The sequence below is a fragment of the Macaca nemestrina genome, chromosome 1, assembly GCF_043159975.1.
Source record: "Macaca nemestrina isolate mMacNem1 chromosome 1, mMacNem.hap1, whole genome shotgun sequence".
NCBI classification, from domain to species: domain Eukaryota; kingdom Metazoa; phylum Chordata; class Mammalia; order Primates; family Cercopithecidae; genus Macaca; species Macaca nemestrina.
The window spans coordinates 74199773-74221781 of record NC_092125.1 but is presented as its reverse complement, the minus strand read 5'-3'; the positions used below and the strand labels follow the sequence as shown (position 1 = coordinate 74221781).

The window sequence follows — 22009 nt, the reverse complement described above, 5'->3', positions numbered from 1 at the left end:
GTTTATCATTTCACTTAAAAGTCACAGTTTAGAAAAAATTCCAATGACAAGGAGGACTTCTATATATCTCTGCAGTTTTAGTTTTATCTTTCACTTGAGATTCTCCATATTTAAGTAGGGGAGTCACTCATTCATATGTGTTTTTTATAATTGATATAATTGGTCTTCTTTCTGGCATCATGTTTTATGTTTCCCAGTTTTGTTATTTCTTGTTTTTTAGTTATTTTTTTCACTACATTTCTTGCCAGTGTGTACTATGAATCCTTTGATGTTTTTTCTTTCAAGGAGTCTGCTGCTCTCAGTGCTAAAGTGAGTCGTCAAGGACATGTGTAGAAGGTAATCTTAAAGACTAAAAGAACTCCAGTATTGCCAGGTGGACTTTTCATTGTGAAGACTCAGGATAATGAGGGGGGAATGTGAATTGAGAGGCACCAAAGTCAGGTTGGATAATTATCAAAGTCAGAGAATTTCCCAGTAAACAAAAAGGAATACTAGGAAGTGAGATGGAAGGAGTTTAGAAAGCAGAGAGCCAGAAAGCTGGATTTGGTGGAGATGTTAGGGGTGTAGAGATTGTTTTGAGACAGCTGCTTTGCCAGTTGGTTGAGAAACCAAGGTACTAAAAGAGAGAAAAATCAGCGAAGCCTATTTAAACAGTTTTGCTGTTGAGCAGTTTTGCTATCGATCTTGAAAATAATCCTTGTTTAGCATATCTGAGGTGACTTTTGTTGAGATTTTAATATTTCAGTTAATTTTGGTTGTTAGAGTCATATTTAAATAAAATAATTCTGATACTGAATGTACAAGGCAATTTAGCTTTATTGGTTAGCGTAGGGTTCTTTACCAATTACGTTTAAAAAATGCTAATCAGAAAATGTGCCGGTTTCTTTTCATTAATTTTTTTGTTATTTAATAAGCTCTTTTATTCTTTAGATTTGGGTCTTTCTTCAACTTGGAAAATTTGCCACTGTGTTTGTGATCATTACTTCTGGTGAGAAATAGCAGTTTTCAATATTGTATATTTCTTCCCAGGTTGTCTTCCTCATTTTAGTAGTTCAGAACACGGCTTGTAGAGTCAAATCAATCTAAGGTCAAATTCCGCCTATGCCACTTTTTAGCTGTGTGATCTCAGGCAAATTAAAAAACATATCCTTACATTGGAGTTTCCTCATTCATTAATGGGGGATGAAAACCATATTTATATTGTGGAACTGCTATAAAGATTAAAATCAGCTATGTAAAATATTTTGCTCAGAAACAGGCATATAGTGAGTGCTAAATGAATTCATCGTTATCTTTATAATCTCTGAATTATAGTTTCTGATTTCTGGGTTACTGTCGCATAGTTGTTTTTCTTTCCATTTTCTGATTTTTGCACTGTTGATTCTGCTCTTTGAAACTTCTAAGATGATTTTTAATTCTTCTAGTACAGTCTTTGATATGATCTGCATTTTTCCTCATCTAGCTTACTTTGATTGCTACCTGCCTCTTGAAATTCTCAATTTTTGTCTTCATCTCTGTTTTACTGCTTACCTCCTGTCTCTTATTTAGTGGATTCCAAGTTATTTTAGACCTTATTAATGGCATGCAACTCATGATTTTTACATTTTATAGGTTTCTTGAATTAAATCCTCCCCGGAATATGATAATCTTCCATAATTTGAGGGCTGTATTCTCATCCTTCTTTCGAGTTACAGTTTTTCCATCAGCTAAATGTACTCCCCCAAACTCAACTCCATAGTTCAGTTGGCTCATTTCTAAAATAGTCTTCTCACTGGGTGTTTGCAAGGGAAAATCAAACTGTTTTCTAATCATCTTACGGGGCATCCAGTTGCTGTTAATAAAAACCTTCGCTAAGATGATGATAGGGTTAGTGGGATAAATTTGCATTAGCCTTGCAGCCACCCTGCAGTTTCAGCTCTTTGCTTCCCAGTGTTTGGTAGAGTAGGAGTTCTGAGAGTTTGCTAGCGTTTTGCTTCCAGTTTAAGACTAGGTTTGCCTAGGACTTTCCTTCTAAAAGTCCATTGTCTTTGCCTGGTCTCATTTTAGGTATTTATAACACTTTGGTCATTTCACTGGGATTCTTACAAGATGGTAGTTCCAAACTGTAGGTGTACACTGAGTCGCCTGGGGAGCTTTAAAAAATATACTGATGCCTGTGTGCTCCATGTGCAAAATGTCTGATTCAATAGGCCTGGAATGTGGCCTGGGAGTTTGTATTTTTAAAGTATCTCAGGTAATTCTGCTGTACAGCCAGCATAGGGAAACTGTATTTAAAGGAGGAGTTTGTCACCAGTGATCACATTTAAATTTTATCCAGAAATTCTTATAACTTTCATTTCCCCACTGAAACTCAAAAATGTTAGGAGGGAAAAAATTAAATGTGTTTAAAAAATAATAAGCTATTAAAAGTAAATAGAAAACACTAGCAAAGGAATATTATAAGATGACAAAAATTAAGTGCAGGGAAGTGGGATTCTATGCTCAGACTTACAAAAAGCAGAAGGTAAAAGCAAAGAAAATTATTAAAAATGAATATCAACTAGGATAACTGAAGACAATAGAATAGTGAAGCAGAATATTTACCATTCCTGAATTTGTCTATCAGAGGATTAAATGAGATAAATCCCGGTTGCAATGGAGAGTCCAAGGGTTAACAGGCCTACTCAGGAGCAAATGGGCCCCTTTGGGCCACAGGGTCTAGATTCTGTGCCCTCCCAAGGCCAAGGTTCAGAGCAAGGACTTCTTTAAGGTTCATTTCCTCAGCCGGAGCCTCAGGGTAGAAAACCCTTCAGTCATCAATCCTGTGTATCTTTAGATTTGTTGAAAGGGCTCCAATTAACTCTGGGTAGCTTTTGCTGATTTTCCCTGAAGCCCTGTTATCATGCAAAGTTGCAACCCAGAGAGATAGGACTGGCATTTCCCCTCAAACTGAGGACTGCTCAGAAACTGACTTCACAATTTGATTTGAAATTATTTCAAGAATGAATGGATTCAAGACTTTGCACGTATAAGAATTATTTTTTCCATAAGGTATTTAAACATGTAAACTTAATTGTCAGCATAATTATTACAGCACCTGGCATCAAGTGCTACAGATATTGGTGTACAGAAAATATTTTCTCAATTTTATTGTTGCATTACATTGAACTAAAGTATAGGGGTTATATTGCTTCCTCAGGTAAAATGACAAATAGTAGTAATATTATTTATTATTTGCTATAGTTTGGCAAATGAATCAATAATAAGAAGAAGAATCTTCCAGATGACCCAAATAAATCTACATTTATGTAAAGAAAAAGGCATTTTAATTTATAATACAAATAATATAGCTTTTGTCACTAAAATTATTTCAGTTTTTACATACAATGGGCTTTATTTATTTTTTTTTTTACCTGAATGAAGTGGGTTTCATACTGAAAACATGTTTCTAATTTTTGCCTCTTTTGCATGGCTACTAGTAATAATTAGTGACTCTCAATTCTACTGGTCATAAGGTGATTCTCAGATTACTTGTAAAATGCAGATTTTGGGGCCACTCATTCTGTATGTCTGGGCTAGTATTTAGCAATTTGCATTTTACCTAATGCTCCAGTTGGTTTTTTGGAAGGTTTATGAATCACATATTGAAAGACACTAGTGTAGAAGAGTAGTGGTCAGGTTAGACGGGAATACTTTCACCTGCTGGGCTTGCAACTATCCCCGCCTTACTCCTGCGTCTGGTTCTGTGTTAACTTTGCTGCCAGAAAAATGCCAAGGCAAGTGAATGAAGAAAGAGAGGCAGTGTCAGTAGGACTCCTGAACCCCAAGCGTGGTGCTTCTGAAAGTTCCCAGGAGAAAGGAAGTAAGAATTGGGGATCTTGGTAACATGGATTCTGATTCACTAGGTCTGGGAATATGGTGTTAGATTCTGCTTTTCCAAGCAGCCCCCTGCCACTCTGTCATGCCCAATATAGAAAGGCAAGGAGCTCACTATTTATGTGGGAAATGGAAAACAACAACAACAACAAAATAAAATAAAATATAAGAAAACCTAATTCTCAACTACAAGATGCCCCTTAGGTTCATATTAGGTGAAAGCAGTAAAATTCATAGGTGAGAGCAGTAAAATTCAATGTAGGAATTATCATTGTAATGTTTTGGTAGAGCCTTACCTGCATGCATTTAAGTTACAAACATTCAACTACATATATTGGAAATGGGTAAGGGATGGAGGAAAAAGTAAAAAAGCAAAAGTAAAACAAAACAAAAACCTACAAAAATAATGTCATAGGCAAAGGATGCTATCCAGTACTGAAAATGTCAATTATCTGTTAGCTGGAAAGAATGTTTGAATAATTTTAGGATTTCCCAATCATTGACAAAGAAGTGATACTCATTGTTTGGGTGTCTACACAAAGAATGAAGACTTAAGAGCCCTGAAGAATCATTGATTTCTGAAAAGTTAGAGGCATATACAAAACCAAATGTACTGTACTTTATGGGCCATATAAAGAGTTGTCAAGGGAACATTAAATCATGTTATTTTTGCCTTATGCCTGATTTTGGAACTTGAACTCAGCTATACAGAGTATCGTCAATAAGATTAAATTAAATTAAATTAAAATGCTACTCTGTATATGTATGTATATGTGTATATATGTACATTCATACGTTATACAAATATGCTCTCTCTATATATGTATTCTCTGTATATATATGTAATCATACTTATCTGAGAAGTCTGCAGAGAAATGACTGTAATTCAATGTCGTGAATTTTTTTTTTTCTATTCAGTTGAAATTCTTACTCCAAAGTTGCTAAAACTGCCTAGGGTACTCTCTAAGCACCCATGCTATTTCTTCAGTAGACAATAAGCTCCTGGAGGACAAGTTTCATGTTTTATATTTATTTTAAGCCTTGTTCACTACCTTGCTCTAGGTAGGTTATGTACTTACCTTAAAATAATGAATGAAGGAATCTTTCAGTTAGCAAATTTAGCTTTCTGCTACTAACCCCATAGTTAACCTAATGTTAATATTGGTTTTGTGCTGAGTTGGACTGAGTATTGAACTACTAGTCCTTACTAAAGTCTCAGTCTTTTATCAGTAGTTCTTTAATTTTATAAAAGAATGTACAGAGCTTTCACAACTTAAATGTACATTTGGAACTTACTATACATTTCCCAATAGAAAAAAAAATATGTTGGTAGGGTGAGGCTAATAAATAACTAATAAAGACTAATTCCAAAACTTAGACCTCAGAATAGAACCCAACCACTATATATTTGAAATGAAAAATAATGGAAGCCAATACTGCTGCAATGCTGATAATTATAAAGAACGGAAAATATTCATTTATTTTAAAAAGTGATCTACCATGTTCCATGCTAGTGCTAGGTCCTATCTTTGTAATATGATTTTTTATAACACTAAAATATAGCCCAAGCACTCTCTCTGAAGTAAGATTGTATAGACAATGAAAGTTTTATGGGGGAAAACCTAATAGAGATGGGTTTATCATTTTTGATTCATTATTTCACTTGAGATATTAGAACCTAAAATAATAGTGATGAAGTTTTTCTCTCACTGGTATTAGGTGTCCACAGTAAATGCAGAGGTGGGACGTTCATAGGTGAGACCTGCACACTTCATCTTTTTGCTGTGCCATCCTTACAGACAAGGCTTCTACCTCATAGCTCAAGATGATTACTTGAGCTCCTGCCATCCAGTCTGATTTTCACCCAGCAGGAAGGAATAATGGTTAAAGAATACTCACTTTCACTTCAAAGACATATTTTAGAAGTTGCTCCTCCACCTGTGGTTATCTTGCATGGTCGGAACTTAGTCACATAGCCGTACCTAGCTTCAGGGAATGTTGAAAAATGCTGTCCTTATTTCAAGTAGCCATTTGCCCAGGTAAAAAGTGTTTTTATGTTACTGAGGAAAAGGAGTATAATACATAATACGGAGCAATTAGTAATCTTTGCCACAATAGGCAACCGTCAGAAGTAAATAAAAAGGAATTCTTTTTGTTGGTGTTATTAAAGATAAAATTCAGTTTTTATAGTAGACCATAAATTAATATTCCAATATTTGTAGTTTATTACAAACTTTTGAAAATATGAGATGGAATCTTGCTCTGTTGCCCAGGCTGGAGTGCAGTGGAACCGTCTCAGCTCACTGCAACCTACGCCTCCTGGGTTCAAGCAATTCTCCTGTCTCAGCTTCCCGAGTAGCTGGGACTACAGGTGCACGCCACCACACCTAGATTTTTTCTTTTTTCTTTTGTATTTTTAGTAGAGATGGGGTTTCACTGTATTGGTCAGGCTGATCTCAAACTCCTGACCTCAGGTGATCCACCTGCTTCAGCCTCCCAAAGTGCTGGCATTACAGGCTACAAAATATTTCTTTAAATGTAAATTTTGAAAGAAACTGGTCTGAAAAAATTCACAGGACAAAAATATGGCCTATGACATAAATAGTAAAAATAGAAATGATGTAATGTTCCTGCTTAGCTAATGTAGAAGGATTTCATTAGGTAATGCAGTGTTGATGAGTTAATAGCTTTGTCTAACTCTCCTGAATACATAATGTGCCTGAACTACTGGTACATTGTGAAATCTTCAGAGAGAGTTTTTTTAAAAAAAGTTTTTCATTTTGTTTTATGCAATAAGAATTGACACCAAAGGATTTGCATTTCTTTTTGGTAACATGTTGAGCCATGGTTTAAAATGATGAAAATATATAATTTTTGTTCTGCAGTGATAATCAACTAGGCATTTCCACAATGCTTATAAATATTCAATACAAATACTTCAAAGTTATCAATCACATTTGATAAAGATGATGAGTGCACAGCCAGACTTTTCTACTTTTTACCGTTTATGATCATTTTATATTTACATTATATTCGGAACAAATTAAAAGGGTTATATGTATAATAAACAAAGGTCTAATGTTGAACCCAATCTCTCTCTCTCTTTCTCTCTCTCTCTCACACACACACACACACACACACACACACACACACACACGCATAGAATTTCTTACGAATCAATCGTATTTGTAAAGGAATATTCTAGGCATACAAATTCACTCATTTTAGAGGACAAGACTGCTAATTTCTATAGGCAATAGATTTCAGTAATAAATTTGAACCTCTTAACACACTTTAAGTTGCATTTTCAATAAGGTATTTAATAGTAAAATGTGTGCTATTATTTTTTTAATTAACATTTTTCAATACTTTTTTCTTTTCTATGGAACTGCGGCTTAGATCAAATGGGAGAAATAATGATCTTGGGGTCAGAAGACAGGTTCTAATATTGGCTCTATTGCTTTTTAGCTGTCTGGACTTGAGCACCATATGGTACACTCTCTCCAAAAGCAGCCACCTCTGTACAATGGGATAACAATATCGGAGGCTAGTAGCAGGGGACCTAGGGCACTGATCATAAGGGGTGACTTTCATTTCTCTCTTTCTTTTCTTTTCTTCTTGTCTCCTTGCCTGTCTCCCTGCTTAGTCAGATCCAGTGTTTTCTTGGAGAGTTTCAATAATTTCAGTGTCAGACCTTTATGTAAGGTAAAGAGTTAACACAAGCACATGGCTTCAAACTTATTGGCAAATTAGAATAAAAATGACAAAGACTCTGTAGTTCTTACCACAAAAGCATTGATTAAAAATTTGAGGTTAGATGTAAGCCTGCTGAGAGAATGTTAACTGGATAATACTTTGAGGTCAATTAAAATCACTGTTTAAACCATCCTCTAAGACTGGGATTAGGCCACATATTTTATAAAGAAATAAAAGAATGTATTTTTTTCCTGTTTGTAAGAGTCAACATCTGCATAGTCTTTGATAGGTATATGATCTTCTATGCTCCCAACTAAAAGTTTTAAACAAGGTTAAAAAACCCATTTGAAGGAAATTAAATGTAAGAAAAATTAGTTTTGAAGTTTCCAAGGGATTACCTTAGGTTTGGGTTAAGTGTATTTATTGTTCTACCTTTTGGGTAAAATGAAAATTGACTTTACCTTTGTAAATATTAGAAGTCTTTATTTTAATTGAAAATGTTATCCAAAAAACAGCAATAACAAATCCCACCTTCCTGGACTAAGAACCAGAGGAGAAGCATCCTGGGTATGTTTCCGGATCTCTATTAGACCGTTAAGTTTTCATCCATATTTAACAAATGTCATTATTCAGTTTCATGGGGTCACTGTGTCAAAATGTCTGTGTTAGAACTTTAATTTATTTTCAGAGGTTCCTTTAAGTGGGCAGGAAGCATGGCATATTGGATTGATTTACTCTCTTTAATCCATCCACTGGGTTGGTTTGGAATGTATACTTAAAAATTAGATTTTAGCAGCACCGCAGCAGAGTCCCCAGCCAGAAGTCGCTTCTTCTGCCCTCCTTCCCCTGGCCAGTTTTCTTTTAAAAAGTGGGCTCTTCCATTATGTCTCCAGGTAGCAGTAGCAGCTCTGCCTGTGTGGCATCCCTTACCAGATGGCCCTCTTAATAAATGTCTTGCTCTTGCCCACCCTCACTTTCTTGATCCAAATGTGAAATGCCAGCAAATAAATAAGAGCATTGTACTCTGATGAGTTCTCTTGAGATGGGGGAAAACCCTGGGGAGAGGAAGCTAGAAACAGCTTTTCTGTTTGCTGTGACTGCTCCTAATTACTGGCCAGTAGTAGAAGATACCATTTACATGCAGTAGAACATAAAGATAAAGAAAAAAAAATGAGAGATAAATTATCCATGTTATCCCAAATGCCTTTGCTAATGTGGAAATACTCTTGGATTGTTGGAGTCCGTTTGAAATATTGTGCATGATCCTTACAAGGGGACCCCTGACTTTGGACTCAGGGTAGACAGTTGCTGTGTGCAGATTTCACCGCCAGACTAAAAGTGCAACGGAAATGAGTGGGTGATGAGAGCAGAGCAGCCAGTTCTTTAATTGAATTAAAAGCTGGGTGACATCAATGCAGACACCTGTCCAATTACAGACAGGCCAAGGTGTTTACCATTGCTGTACAAGCGATTCGAAGATGACAGAAATCTTTCCGCCCACAGATTAACATAATGAAGGAGAACAGATTACAGTGGATGCCGGCCAAACACCTTGGTTGGCAGCTGGGGGTGGGGTGGGGGAGGGAGGAGGAGTCTGCTGAAGTATGTAAGTAGAAAGGGAGTCCTTTTTTCTTCTCTGAAATGTGCTTGGCTTTAAAAAAGATCCATTTTGTTTTGTGTCTTAGGCTCGGTTTCCAGGCAGAGCATTTATACTTGTCTGCATTTAGTCAGAGGAGTTAATCATAAAATTTCAACGTCAAAGCAGACTCCTCTGTTGTTTTGCTGCTTCTCAGCGTACAGTGTCCCATTAGAGGCGCAAAAGCTTGCACAGCTGGTGTCAGCTCCACAATGATTTTGTCTTAGGTCGTTAGGCTGCATCCAATTATTAATATTTTTCTTTGGTTCCTTTGAAACTTGAGGTGAAAGCAAAGGAAAGAGAGTGTTGGAGATAATAATGTATCAGTCAAAAGAAACAATGTCTTTTACTTAGCTTATTCCCTGGAAGGGGTGTGGTGAGAGTCGGGCTCTCCTATAGTGAGAGAAACACCAGAGTGGAGCTAAGAGTCTGCAAAATCTTTATTTTTCAGTCACCCGGCAAGTGTTCACTTTTGGTAAACCATACTAATAGCTGCTGGGATAGAGGATAAGGAAAGAAGCAAAAGGATCTGCCCTCTGTGTTCAAGGAATTCCCCAAATCACTGTGAAGGAATTTTAAGTCGCAAGTTCTTCAGGCCAATGCTCTTCCCCTCCGTTAGGTGGAAACCCTCAGAGCACAGAGTTTGCAGTCATATGCAGTAGGTCTCTTAAACTTCCTATGGTGATGTGTTTCTTTCCCTTAAATCAACTCCCTGCCCCCTGATCTTTCAGCTTGGGCTTTCTGCACCCACTGACCCACAGGACTTCAATTCAAAGGGAATCTACTTACTTGACTTCAAACTCCCTTGGTGTGGCATGTCAGGATTTCTCAATGTTAAGCATTAATGCAAAATGCATTATCGCTTAGCAGTGAGAGTTATGGCCCTGCTGGTGCCAATGATTTTAATCTGGATACCCACACTCCTGTGTTTCATGGGATACTAACACTTTTAAGACATCAATAATGCTTACTTTATGCTTATTGAATGTTTCTTCAGCTTGCCCTCTTCCATTACCAAGAGGGACTAGCAGGTTTCCTGACATGGTTGGGACCATTTTCTGATTTCACAGAGTTTGTGGCTGAAAGGGAGTTTGCGAGGTCATCTGGCGTGTCTTGTAATAGGGACACTCTCAAATAAAAAAATAAAAAAATAAAAAAGACTTCTCTGGGATATGTCCCAAACAAAGAGATTCACAACTAAACAAATTTTAAAGTTCTCCCTTTCAGGATATACTTCTTCAGTATAAAAACCCCAAGTGTCATAAAAGGCGACTATGCCATTTTCTCTTTTTGGGTTTTCTGTTTAGGATTCCTTTAGATATGTCATATTATATATTTCCCAGTATTCTTCTTAATATAATTCCAAAATATATATTTAAACTAAATTTAGGCTTCCTATCATCTTGAACTGGTAAGTCTGAATCTTATAAATGTCATTGTCTACTTGCCCTGTATGCAAACACTCTGCTTTATGTATCAATCTGTTACTATAAGAGTTCTTCTAGTTCCAATATTTCCTTCTATTAGAAACCTTGAAAAAATCAGTTGTATTCTACAGCACCTTTTCCAGAGGCATATAGCAGAAACATTGATAAATGCTTTCTGATGATGATATATCATCAGAGTAACACTATATTTTCCGGGGAGTACCTAATCTAAGTAGAACCCTGACACTTAAAGCAAAGCCATTAGGATAATCACTCAACGATCTCAAAGGATATATCCACAATCTACATAGTCTTGGAGAGAATATGTTACTCCCTTTCTTTGTCCATGGCACAGCCTTTCAACTTGAATGCATCCTTGTAAACTCTCGTACTGAGAATCAAAGGAGATAAACCACATGTCTCCAACAATGAAATGACTTTGTTATGATTCCAAGTGAATGAAGACCACATGTTTGACCAGCACCTTGCCCCTGCGTAACCCTTAATTTGAACCTGACAGGATGAGAAAACACAGTGAACAATTATACTGCTCTTCTTCCTGAAGTAGGTAATATTAAGTTGCCTTTAAGGAAAATTATCAGATGGTTTGACAAACTTTGTCTCTGACACACAGTATGATGAACAAGATTCCCTACTGGAAATATAAAAGAAATGGCACTCCAGCCTTAGAAAGTGCAGCACATTTTTTGAAAGTGTGATTTACAAACCATCTAAAACCTTCCACCTGGGATCCAAAGTTGGCAAGAACCAAAACATCAGCTTTCTTCTTTTCCTTTTTTTTTTTTTTTTTTTTTCTGTTTTCTATTTTGCAGCTCTCATTTCTCAGGACTTATTATTGTTTCACCTGGCTTGAAATGGGAAATGTGAGCACTTTGATAAATGGCTTGAAAGATGATCTAGTTTTCTCTCCAGCATCTTTCTTTAAGAATCTCAGGGTTTTTCTGTGAAATATAATACAGTTTGGTAAAGATCTCTACCAAATCAAAGCTGAAGAAAGCAAGTTTGCTGAAATGAGTATTGCTTGTTTTTTTAAGGTCCTTAAAATAAGGAGTGACTGAAATTAATAAAGGACTCTCACTATACACATATTATACACAAAGCAACTCTTCTAGTGAAGGCAAGAAACATTAAATAAATCACTAAAGATCACTTAGTGAGTGTGAACTCCAGATCTGGTTTGATACAGTCCCTCTGAAAGTCTATAGAATACCCTTCGTGATAAGTTGGTATAACAATTAAAATTTCAACATTGCACTTTAGTCATGATTTGGAAAGAAAGGTCTTAGTATAAGGAATTTTATAAAGCCAGGCTGCAAAATTGCACTATCATAGAGCTGCTTTTATGTTTCTCAATGATAATACTTCCTGAATGTACAACACATCTTCATGCTAATGATTTCAGATAACCAACCTGTATATCAGCATTGTTTCTTTTTAAGCATGGTGTTCCTATGCCTCAGCTGAAGCATGCTCATCTATGAGGGGTGCTGCTTTTCACATATGCCCCATAGGTTAAGTGATGATAAAGGGAAACTAGCCTCATATTCCAACATACTTTTCTTATTCACATTAGGATTAAAAGTCTTATTCTCTGGGGGCTGATTCATTTCTTGTTAGTGTGGCATTATACTAATTCAGACACGCAAGTCATCTTATTTAGAATCTTACAGTAGTTTCCAACTTGGCAATAGGAAAGACATGGCAAATGCCAAAGATTTGCTAAAGATAGAATGGCTAAAACACATTTTATGATGATACTTTAGTTTTGAGCCTGGAATTTGGGGATCATGGTGGAAGCCTTACAAAATGGGAAAATGAGGCTTACATAATTATTTAGAATGTTGATTCTTGATTGGGGCACGTTGGGTATGAGATACCAGTAGGACATCCAGGTGTGGACACATGGCCTGCAGATAGAAACCCAGAACCAGGGCTTGGGAGAGATGTGAAGTCTGTAGCTACAAATGTGATCATTGAGAGATAAGGCTTAATAAGCTAGCAAAGGCGAGTGTTTAGAAAAAGAAAGAAGCTTGACAGCAACCCAACTTTGGGAAACAAAAGCTATTTAAGAGACTGTGAGAGGAACATGCGTCAGTAAAGGAAACAAAGGAGTTCTCAGTAGTTTAGGAGAGCAATTTAAAAATTCAATGTCACAGAAGGAAGTTGAGGGATGACAATGCCCCATAAGTGTAGGAGGATAAGGACTGAGGATGGGCTATTTGATTTGGTATTTAAGGGATCACTGGTGATCTTTAAAAGATACAAATCATCTAGCAGCATGTAGAGGCAGAAATTGAGTCGCAATGGTAGCCTAATTTGGAATGGCATATCTCTTCTCTAGAGCTCTTGACTGGCAATACTCCATGTTAAGTATTCTAATGTCCTGAACTTGTTCATTCTTAATACTAACCCTTTCAGATAAGTACTATATTATCCCCATCTCACAGATGAGGCCTGCAACGCCTTGCCCTTCAAGATCAAGATTATTATTATCTGTTTACAGACAAGGAAAGTAAGGCACAGAAGCCTGAACAACTTGCCCACGTTCATATGGCCAGTCGGCAGCAGACTTGGCATTTGAAGCCAGCAATCTGGCCCGAGCATCCGTGCCCTTTTCCACACTACTCCATTATGAGGATGTGCATGTGATAATGTTAGCTTGCTTTTAAGCCATTTGGTGGAATGAGAAATAACTTCTTAAAAGAAAGTAAACTCAGAATGTGGGTCATGATCTGGGAGATTTAAGAGGAAGTGACAATTGCAGGGGCAGGAATGAGAGAAAGCAGGAGGTTCTGACACGGGAGACTTTTGAAATTAGAGTTGAATTTGGCATGAGATGGTCACACGTGTGTGTATTAGTTCATTGGCTTGCTGTCTTCTTTGGCCATGAGCTAAGATGATGGTGCCAAGTGGATGAATATTTTCATGTAGAAACATGGCAGACCGGATTCAGTAGCCCATGGAGATGCCTGGGCTGTTGCTGGAATGAAGACTTAGAGACAGCCTTAGGGACTAAGGGCAAGTGGGAGGTGTCAAAGCAAACAACTGGTCTTTGCTCCATCCTGGCTTGTTGATCTTTTAATTTTTAAAATTTTCTACTGGGGAGGGAAATTATGGAAACATGTATATTAAAATTTGTGTTTGAATGATGAAAGCTGTCATCAATATTGGCACCTTAAAGCAATAATGTATTCTCTGAGCGATTGAAGGTTTAATGAATAAAGAGACAGCACCAGTGGGGCCAACTTTTCATAAAAATAGTGATAAGCTATGTGGTTAGGATTAAAGATTGCTCTGAAAAACATCTTTGCGGAAAAACAGTGGTGAGCAAATGCACAAGTTATATTTTGGATTTTTTTTTTTTTAATTCACAGGATTAACTAGGTAAGGAGTCTCTGCCTTGCTTATGAACACTAGTAAACAAAATGTGTTTTCATTTCTACAGGTACTTTTAATTGATGAACAAATCTCATATATCTATCAGCAAGCCATGCTAATTCAGTACTTCCATGTGTAACACTTCCGTTTAAGACAGGTGTCTTAATTAAAAAAACTAATAATTTTGCAAGTAGAAGTACAAAAGCATAATTATCTAATTTGCTAATTGTTCAGCTATGTTAATTTGCATACTTGTTAGTTGCAACATAAACAAATGGTTTGTATATGTGTGGCCTACTGTTAAAATAATGAAGCCACTCTTGGGAGTAGCATTTTTAAAGTGTGTTAATAGGTGCCCTATAAAAAGGACTCCTTAGTTAAATACAGTTGAAAAATGCTAGGTTACAGAAAATTAAATAGTTTTGTTTCTGCAGGAGGTCTAGGATCCTGGAATGAGATAATATACATCTTAGCTATTAGAAACACTGTGCTCTGCCTCACAAACTACATGTGGAACCCCCTCCCCATTTTAATGGGAGAAACATCAGATGCTGTTTGAGAACTGTTTTAACAATAAGTTGGTCTCACAATTTTTTCTCATGAGTCATTCCATTCAACAAACAGCAGAAAGGGAGGAAAATGACTGAAAGAGAAATATGTTTTTGATTTCTGTCTCTGGTCTCTTTGTCTTTGTCTGTCTGTCTCTCTTATAGACACACACACTCAAATATAAACACAGTGCTCTTTATTGATGCTTATGGTAAGCATGCAACCCTCTTTTGTCCCTTTTTATTACAGGCATATTGACAGGCTTGCTACCCTTCAAAAACTATGCAGTAACCCTAACTGCTTGCACTTTGGCTGGCTGTACTGAGAGCTCACATGCATTGAACATCTCTACTCCACAAGAAGGTAAAGTAATTTCAAAGGTCTTGACTTCCACATTTCAGTCATGAATAATAAAATAGGAGAAGAGCTAAATGCTGCAAGGCCATTTGCTGGAAAACCCCAACCTAATTTGATGACAAAGTGCATTGCCAGGCCATAATTGCTCCATTTTTTGGGGGGGTGCGAAAATGAATCAAACTCCATACCCTTTAATGACATGCATCTTTAATAGCTGTAATGCAGATTAATGGGCTTTTTAATTGCTGTTACATTGTTCATGCAAGAGCCTTGTCATTAATATGAAGCATCTGAAAGATTAATGAAAGCTTCCTCATTTTACTATGGCTCAGAAGTAAATCTAGAGACAGTCTGACTAAAAAGAATTGATTGTATGGCACAGTATGAAATTGAGAATCAAACGGTTGATTTCCATGGTCTTTTTTAACTGCTAAACAGTAGCACAGGCAACAATTATTTCAGTATGATGAAACCTCCAAATGCCAATTGAGGCATTATTAATCACTGCTTAGTTCCTTCCGACTTAAGTCTCACTTCTGCTGTACTTGGAACTTACAAACTGTTGGCATAAATTAAGGTTTCAGAAAGCATATGTTAAGAAGGCAGTGAGAAAGAGAAAATATTTTAGCATGCCAAAGCGAAAGCTTTGCTCAGGCATCAGAAAGCATCACTTCAAGAAATAACAGCTCTCAAAACATTTGAAGCATTGTTACTTCACATTTCTCTCTTCTGGATGAGAGAAATTGCACATTTCTTATACTGTCTAGTTGAAAAGTTCTTTAGGAGATTTAAAAGCTTGATCTTTAGGGAAAAAGAGTCAGCCAGTCTTTCTCTCTCTCTCTCTCTCTCTCTCTCTCAGTATCTATATATCCCCGCTTCCTCTTTTCTAAGAACCACTTGCACTGAAGATATGTAACAGAAAGGAAGACATGGGCCCATAGGATGAAACCAGGACAGGATAAAGGATTTTGTAAAATCCTTCTTGTGACCCTTTCTATGCTGTATTTTTTTTACCTAAACCAATCAGACTCCACTCACCTGAACTATGCTGTCATGACCCAGCCTCAGCATTTTCTCCATCTGGTCTACTGATAATAGCACTGTTTTTGATGTGTCATTGCATCTGCTGAGGACATGATTATCATCCCCTATTACAAGGACTTTGACCAGCCTCAATATGGGACAAATGGCCCTACTTTGCATTATTTTCTCTGTATCCACTAAATCCTTTTTCCAGGGTTTACCTGGTACCCTTCATACCAATTTCAAGCTATGACCCGGAGAGATCCCTGCGCTTGCTTAGTTTACATTTCCTTTTTATTTTTTTATTTTATTTATTTATTTTTTTTATGGGAAGAACGGCTGGTCTGAATACACTCCTTTTTTTGGTGAGAATTTTTTATTTTTATTTTTTATACTTTAAGTTCTAGGGTACATGGGCACAACATGCAGGTTTGTTACATATGTATACATGTGCCATGTTGGTGTGCTGCACCCATTAACTCGTCATTTACATTAGGTCTATCTCCTAATGCTATCCTTCCCCCTCCCCACAATAGCACCTGGTGTATGATGTTCCCCTTCCAGTGTCCAAGTGATCTCATTGTTCAATTCTCACCTACGAGTGAGAACGTGCGGTGTTTGGTTTTCTGTTCTTGTGATAGTTTGCTCAGAATGATGGTACTTCTAAATATACACAAAGTAATTCTGAATTTACTAAATAATAGAGGATTTTAGGAAAATTTTTTAAAACTTTTAGTTCTTAGGACCTCCAAATCATTGACAACTATATGAAATAAGCAGCTCTTTTTTAAAAAAATAAAAAGTATGCACAAAAGTTTTCATATATAATTGACTAAATTGATTATGCATGTTCTGGCTATTCCTATCATTACATACAGGTTTTTAAAAATATCTATTATGAGCCACATTCACCAACATTACTGATCTTAGATCACAAGCTCCTTGAGGCTAGGGGACTCTATCTGCTTAATTTACTTTAATAAGTACAGTCCCACATAGAGATTACGGGTTAATAGTACTTTTGCTGGAGTAACACAGCATCAGTGAAGTGAACTAGTATAAGTACTCCTCATCCACCATTGATACAAATTCTCATAAATATGGGTCAGTTATTTAACACTGTTCCTAAAGCAATGACTGACAAGCTGCCCACAAATCGGGAATATTTCCATGCATGGGATTTCAGATCTATTCCATGATTTATTGGTTTGGGTCTGAAAAGTTTGAATTAGAAAAGAAAACTAAAATTAGACTCTATAAATCTTTTCTTCCACAGCCCCACAAGAGGTTCAGCCACCAGCAGCCAAATCCCTTCCCAAGTCTTTGCTGCTCTCCTGGAACCCACCCAAAAAGGCAAATGGTATTATAACTCAGTACTCTTTATACATGGATGGGAGGCTGATCTACTCAGGCAATGAGGAGAACTACACGGTCACGGGTAAGGCTTCTAGAGTTATCAGTGAATTGTAATAGTCTATGTTCAAATCTAAACACACTTACAGTTGGCTCTCGATATCCAGGGGTTCCATATCTGCAAATTTAACCAAGAATGCTTAGAAAATATGTGAAACAAATAACAACACAACAATTAAAAATAATATAAATTCTAAAAACATAGTATAACAACTATTTACATAGCATTTACATTGTATTAGATATTCTAAGGAATCTAGAGATGATTTAAATTGTACAGGAGGATGTGGATAGCCTATATGCAAACACTATACCCCTTTGTAACAGGAACTTGAGCGTCTATGAATTTTGGTATGAGTAGAGGGTCCTGGAACCAATCTCTCATTGATACTCAGGAGTGACTGCACACACACATGCACACACACACACACATCAGTTAAATAGAGTCTATAGTTATCTGAAAATGTGTTTTTGAAATTGAGTTGCTTATTTTTATCTCCTGTTAATCACTCCAATTGCATGATCTTGAAGCTCATATTACATTTATGGTGAAATTGTAGCTAAAAAAAAAAAAAAAAAATGGAAAAGTGCTCATGTTACCTCCTTCCACCCAGGGCTGTCCTACTGCGTGTTCTGTTCTATAGACCCCACCATCCCTTACCTAAATCCTTCTAGCAATTACCTTTGCTCAGATGCAGAGGAGGCCTGGAAATGCACAAATGTGCTAAGCACAAAGAGCTCAGCACATGACTTCTCTGCCTCCAGCAGACCACACAGGATTGAAATTGAGAGCCAGTCTTTTCCCCAGTCAGACTCACAGTGTCCACTTGGATCAATGACATCATCAAACAAATTCCTCGCTCACATGAGCTATTAAGGTGGTGCAAAAGTAATTGCGGTTTTTGCCATTACTTTCAATGGCAAAAACCGCAATTACTTTTGCACCAACCGAATACTTTAAAATCTTCACTGATGTATAATAGTCTTAAGACTCAGAAGTGTGACTCAGTGTGGTTTGAATTTTAGATTTGAGAGGAAACATAGTGTATATGCCCATATCATATGATAAAGTGTGATGACACTGAAATGAAGTAAATTGTTGAAAAACTTTTTAAATACAGGAGGCTTGCATTATGTATGCTGCCTGTACTGTGTTTATACTTGTATAATACTTATAGTGGTTTTATACTTCATATTATTTTATATACTGTATGTGACTCTCATGTGAGACAGTATTAATCAAATGTTGATTGATGAAAAAACCGAGGCCTAGAGATATTAACTTCTTCATAAAGGTCATAACAAGTTAGAGTCAGAGGTAGGATGAATTATTTATGAATTCACTCACTCACATTAATGCCAGGTACTAAGGTTGTAATAGGGAACTGGCCAGACACTGTCCCTCTTCTCTTGGTGCTCACAGTTTCATGGGGACGCATGTAGATGCTGGAGCATGTTGTGTGAACAGGGCTGTGTATTCATCCAGTTGCATTCTCAGGTTTACATTTTTTTGCCCCCACTCTAGTCTGAGAACCTTAAAAAGACAAAAACAATTATTTTTATTTTTTTTCATAATTGGATAGAGTGCCATAATATTTATTCTACAACATAGATATTATTTTACACCACAATTTTACAAGTGAAGAAAATGAGGCAAAGAAAGATTAAGTAACCCAAGGTCACACAGCTTGAGTCAGAGGCTTTGATACTAACCCAAGCATTCTGGCTGGGTTGAAGAGTGTGGTCTTAAAAACAAGTGTTTTAACTTGTCTTAGTTTCTGAATTTGTAAAATGGTGTAATCACATTTTTCAGTATTTTAAAGAGAATTAGAACTATATATAAACTATATAACATGTCGTTAGCAATTAGTAAAGAGAAGTTATAATTGTTATCTCTTGTACAACATAGAGTTCATTGTAAAAACTGAATAGGTTAATCTTACTCCAACTGTATCTTATGGGATGATTTTAACTAAAAATTATAAACCACAGAAGTTATTTCAGAAAAGATTAAATCACACCATGGAAGGAACTTTACACATATATTAATAATTAACATAAAAACATTTCTGTGGGACCAAGAGGTAACATTGCATATAATGGGATATCATAAGTTTTACAAACAGAATAGACATGTCCTCTGAGAATCCTTTGGCTCCCCACGTGTGACACAGGTATGCCCCTGTATGCTTACCGATTACCTTTATGTTACACCACTGCTTTTTGTTTGTGTCATCTTGAATGACTGTTTGTTTGCTCATTGATTTGCCCTGCTGAACCATAATGATCATTAAGGACAACTATATTTGTTTTTTTCATTACTGCATGTCTTGGACCTATCACAGAGTGGGAATGGAATAAAACATGTTAAAGGAGTGAAAGAATGAAGTCAGATGGTTCCTGGAAATAAAAAAGGAACTTAGCAAAGGGGAACTGATGGAGGGTAGGATTAGGTTAGGAATAAGGCAATAGGGAAGAGAGAAAAATGGAAAAAACACAGCCAGGGGAAGAGAAACTAAGATCCCTTCTATGTGTGGAAACGAATGTTGAATCAGTCCACAGGGAATTGGTGGAGCTGACGGCAGGTCTCAAACTGTGGGCCTCGACTCTTTCCAAAAGGTATAGAATTGCATATGAGGTTACACTGGGCAAAACCAGAAAAAGAGCAGTGTAGGGAGAGAGGCAAAAATTCACATCAGTTTCTACTACCACTTAAAAAATGACACTGAATCCTGTATTTTGGCTGTTTGAATTATCAAGAACACCATGGGAGTATAGGCTCTGATGAAAGATTGTGGTAAATGGCACCACAGTGTATTAGTGCAGTGCAAACCCCAAATATAAAGAAAGTGAAATATTTTTAAGGTGCCTACATTCATGTTTTCTTGCTACAGTGGTAGTAGAATGATTCTTCAATGGTTTTCAATCTTTACGTAATATTTTAAAGAATATATCTCCAATATTACCCATAGCATATTTTTTCTGCTGTAGCTTTCTTGGCATTTCATAAGCAACTATGTTCCTTGCTGCTTTCATCCCCAAATAGCTTAAGATATGAAGCATATTGGGACTGCAATGCTGGTCAAGGAGGGGAAATACACTGAGAAGGTTAAGATGGGGTTCAAAGATGTACATGATTATTCTAACTTTATAGCTGGAAAAACTGAGACCTAGACAGGTTAAGAAATTCTAGTCAGTAATCAGAGGAACTAATTCAAATGCAGATCTGTCTGGCCCCAAATCCTCGTTTTTAATTTATATACATTCTGCTTGTTGCTCGTATTTTATTTTTCCTTGCCATAACTCTAAAAGAAAGACCCCAGAACACCTGTATTAGTCTGCTAGGGCTGCCATGTCAAAATAACACAAACTGGGTGACTTTAATGGAAACGTATTTCTCTCAGTCTGGAAGCTGAAAGTCTGAGACCAAGATGTCGGCAAGCTTGATTTCTCCTGGGTCTCTCTCCGTGGCTTGCAGATAGTAGCCTCCTCACTGTGTGCGCACATGGCCTTTCTTTGAGGTGACTTCATCCTTAGTATTTTTTCCTCTTCCTCTGAGGACGTCAGTCCTATTGGATGAGGCTCCCACTCTTATGACCACAGATTTTATATCTGTGGTGTGGACTAAGTGCAGGTCATTTATATTTTTAAAGTTTACCTATCTATAGAGACTCTCAGAGAAGACTAAATAGGAAAGGGGCTCTGTCTGTCTGAAGTCAGCAAGGGAGAAGGCTGTGGGGAAACTGATCTAGCCATCGGGATGGGCTTTAGCTTTTATGAGCACTTTAATCTACACCATGACGTGTATCTATCTACAGTCCTATTGGTACTTACCGCTTGTCTTTGTGTCAGGATATTTGTGACCTAATATCTTTTCCACACTGAGTGGTTTGTGGGTAGAACTTCTATTCATGATGTCTGGTGCTTTCAGTAATAGTGGCAGTTTAGGGCTACTAGAGTGGATCTGTACAGAGCTGAAATGTCTCTTCATAGAGAAACTGAGAAATGGAAGACAGAATCTACTAGATTGGGAAAATAATTGATAATATCTTTAATTATAAAAGTGATATATTCTTACTGAAGATAATCTAAAACATGCAGTCTTGTAATACCTGAGAATCCTGTCATATAGAAACTCTTAATATTTGATGGAATTCCTTCTACTACTTTAGTCATGTTAACAAAATTGAGCTATAACCTATGTATGATATTGAATATTTACCTATTTCCTTATTATGTTATGACTATATCCTATCATTAAACATTTTTCTAAAAATATTTTGAAATGTTTTGAGTAACATTATATTCCATCTCATATAACATGTAATGGATATTTATTAATGCACTTAATCATTTGAGCAATAGTATCTAATCTATCTCTATTTTAAATATCTTGAGATAGATATTCTTATACATAAATCTCTATTTGCTAGGTTCCTAGAAGATTAACTAAGTCAAAGGTAATGAACATTTACAGAATATTTGATATAGTTTGTCACATTATTTCCAGGGAAGTTATTAGCCGTGAATTATATATTCTTAAATATTTAATTATTTTACAAAAATAAGTTATTTTATTTTTATTTGCATTTTAAAGTACTAGTTATAGTGAATACTTTTCTGAATAATGATTAACCTTTTATATTTTCCTTTC

General features: G+C 36.5%; 1 protein-coding gene across 1 annotated transcript in view; it reads left to right on the top strand.

The window, feature by feature from the left end:
* The window catches only part of LOC105493520 (usherin), a 789359-nt gene that overhangs the window by 357540 nt on the left and 409810 nt on the right, over positions 1 to 22009 (top strand). The window contains exons 30-31 of the mRNA XM_024796490.2: positions 14812 to 14925; positions 17219 to 17380. Of these exons, the coding sequence (XP_024652258.2) occupies positions 14812 to 14925; positions 17219 to 17380 (276 nt within the window). The remainder of the gene's footprint in view (positions 1 to 14811; positions 14926 to 17218; positions 17381 to 22009) is intronic.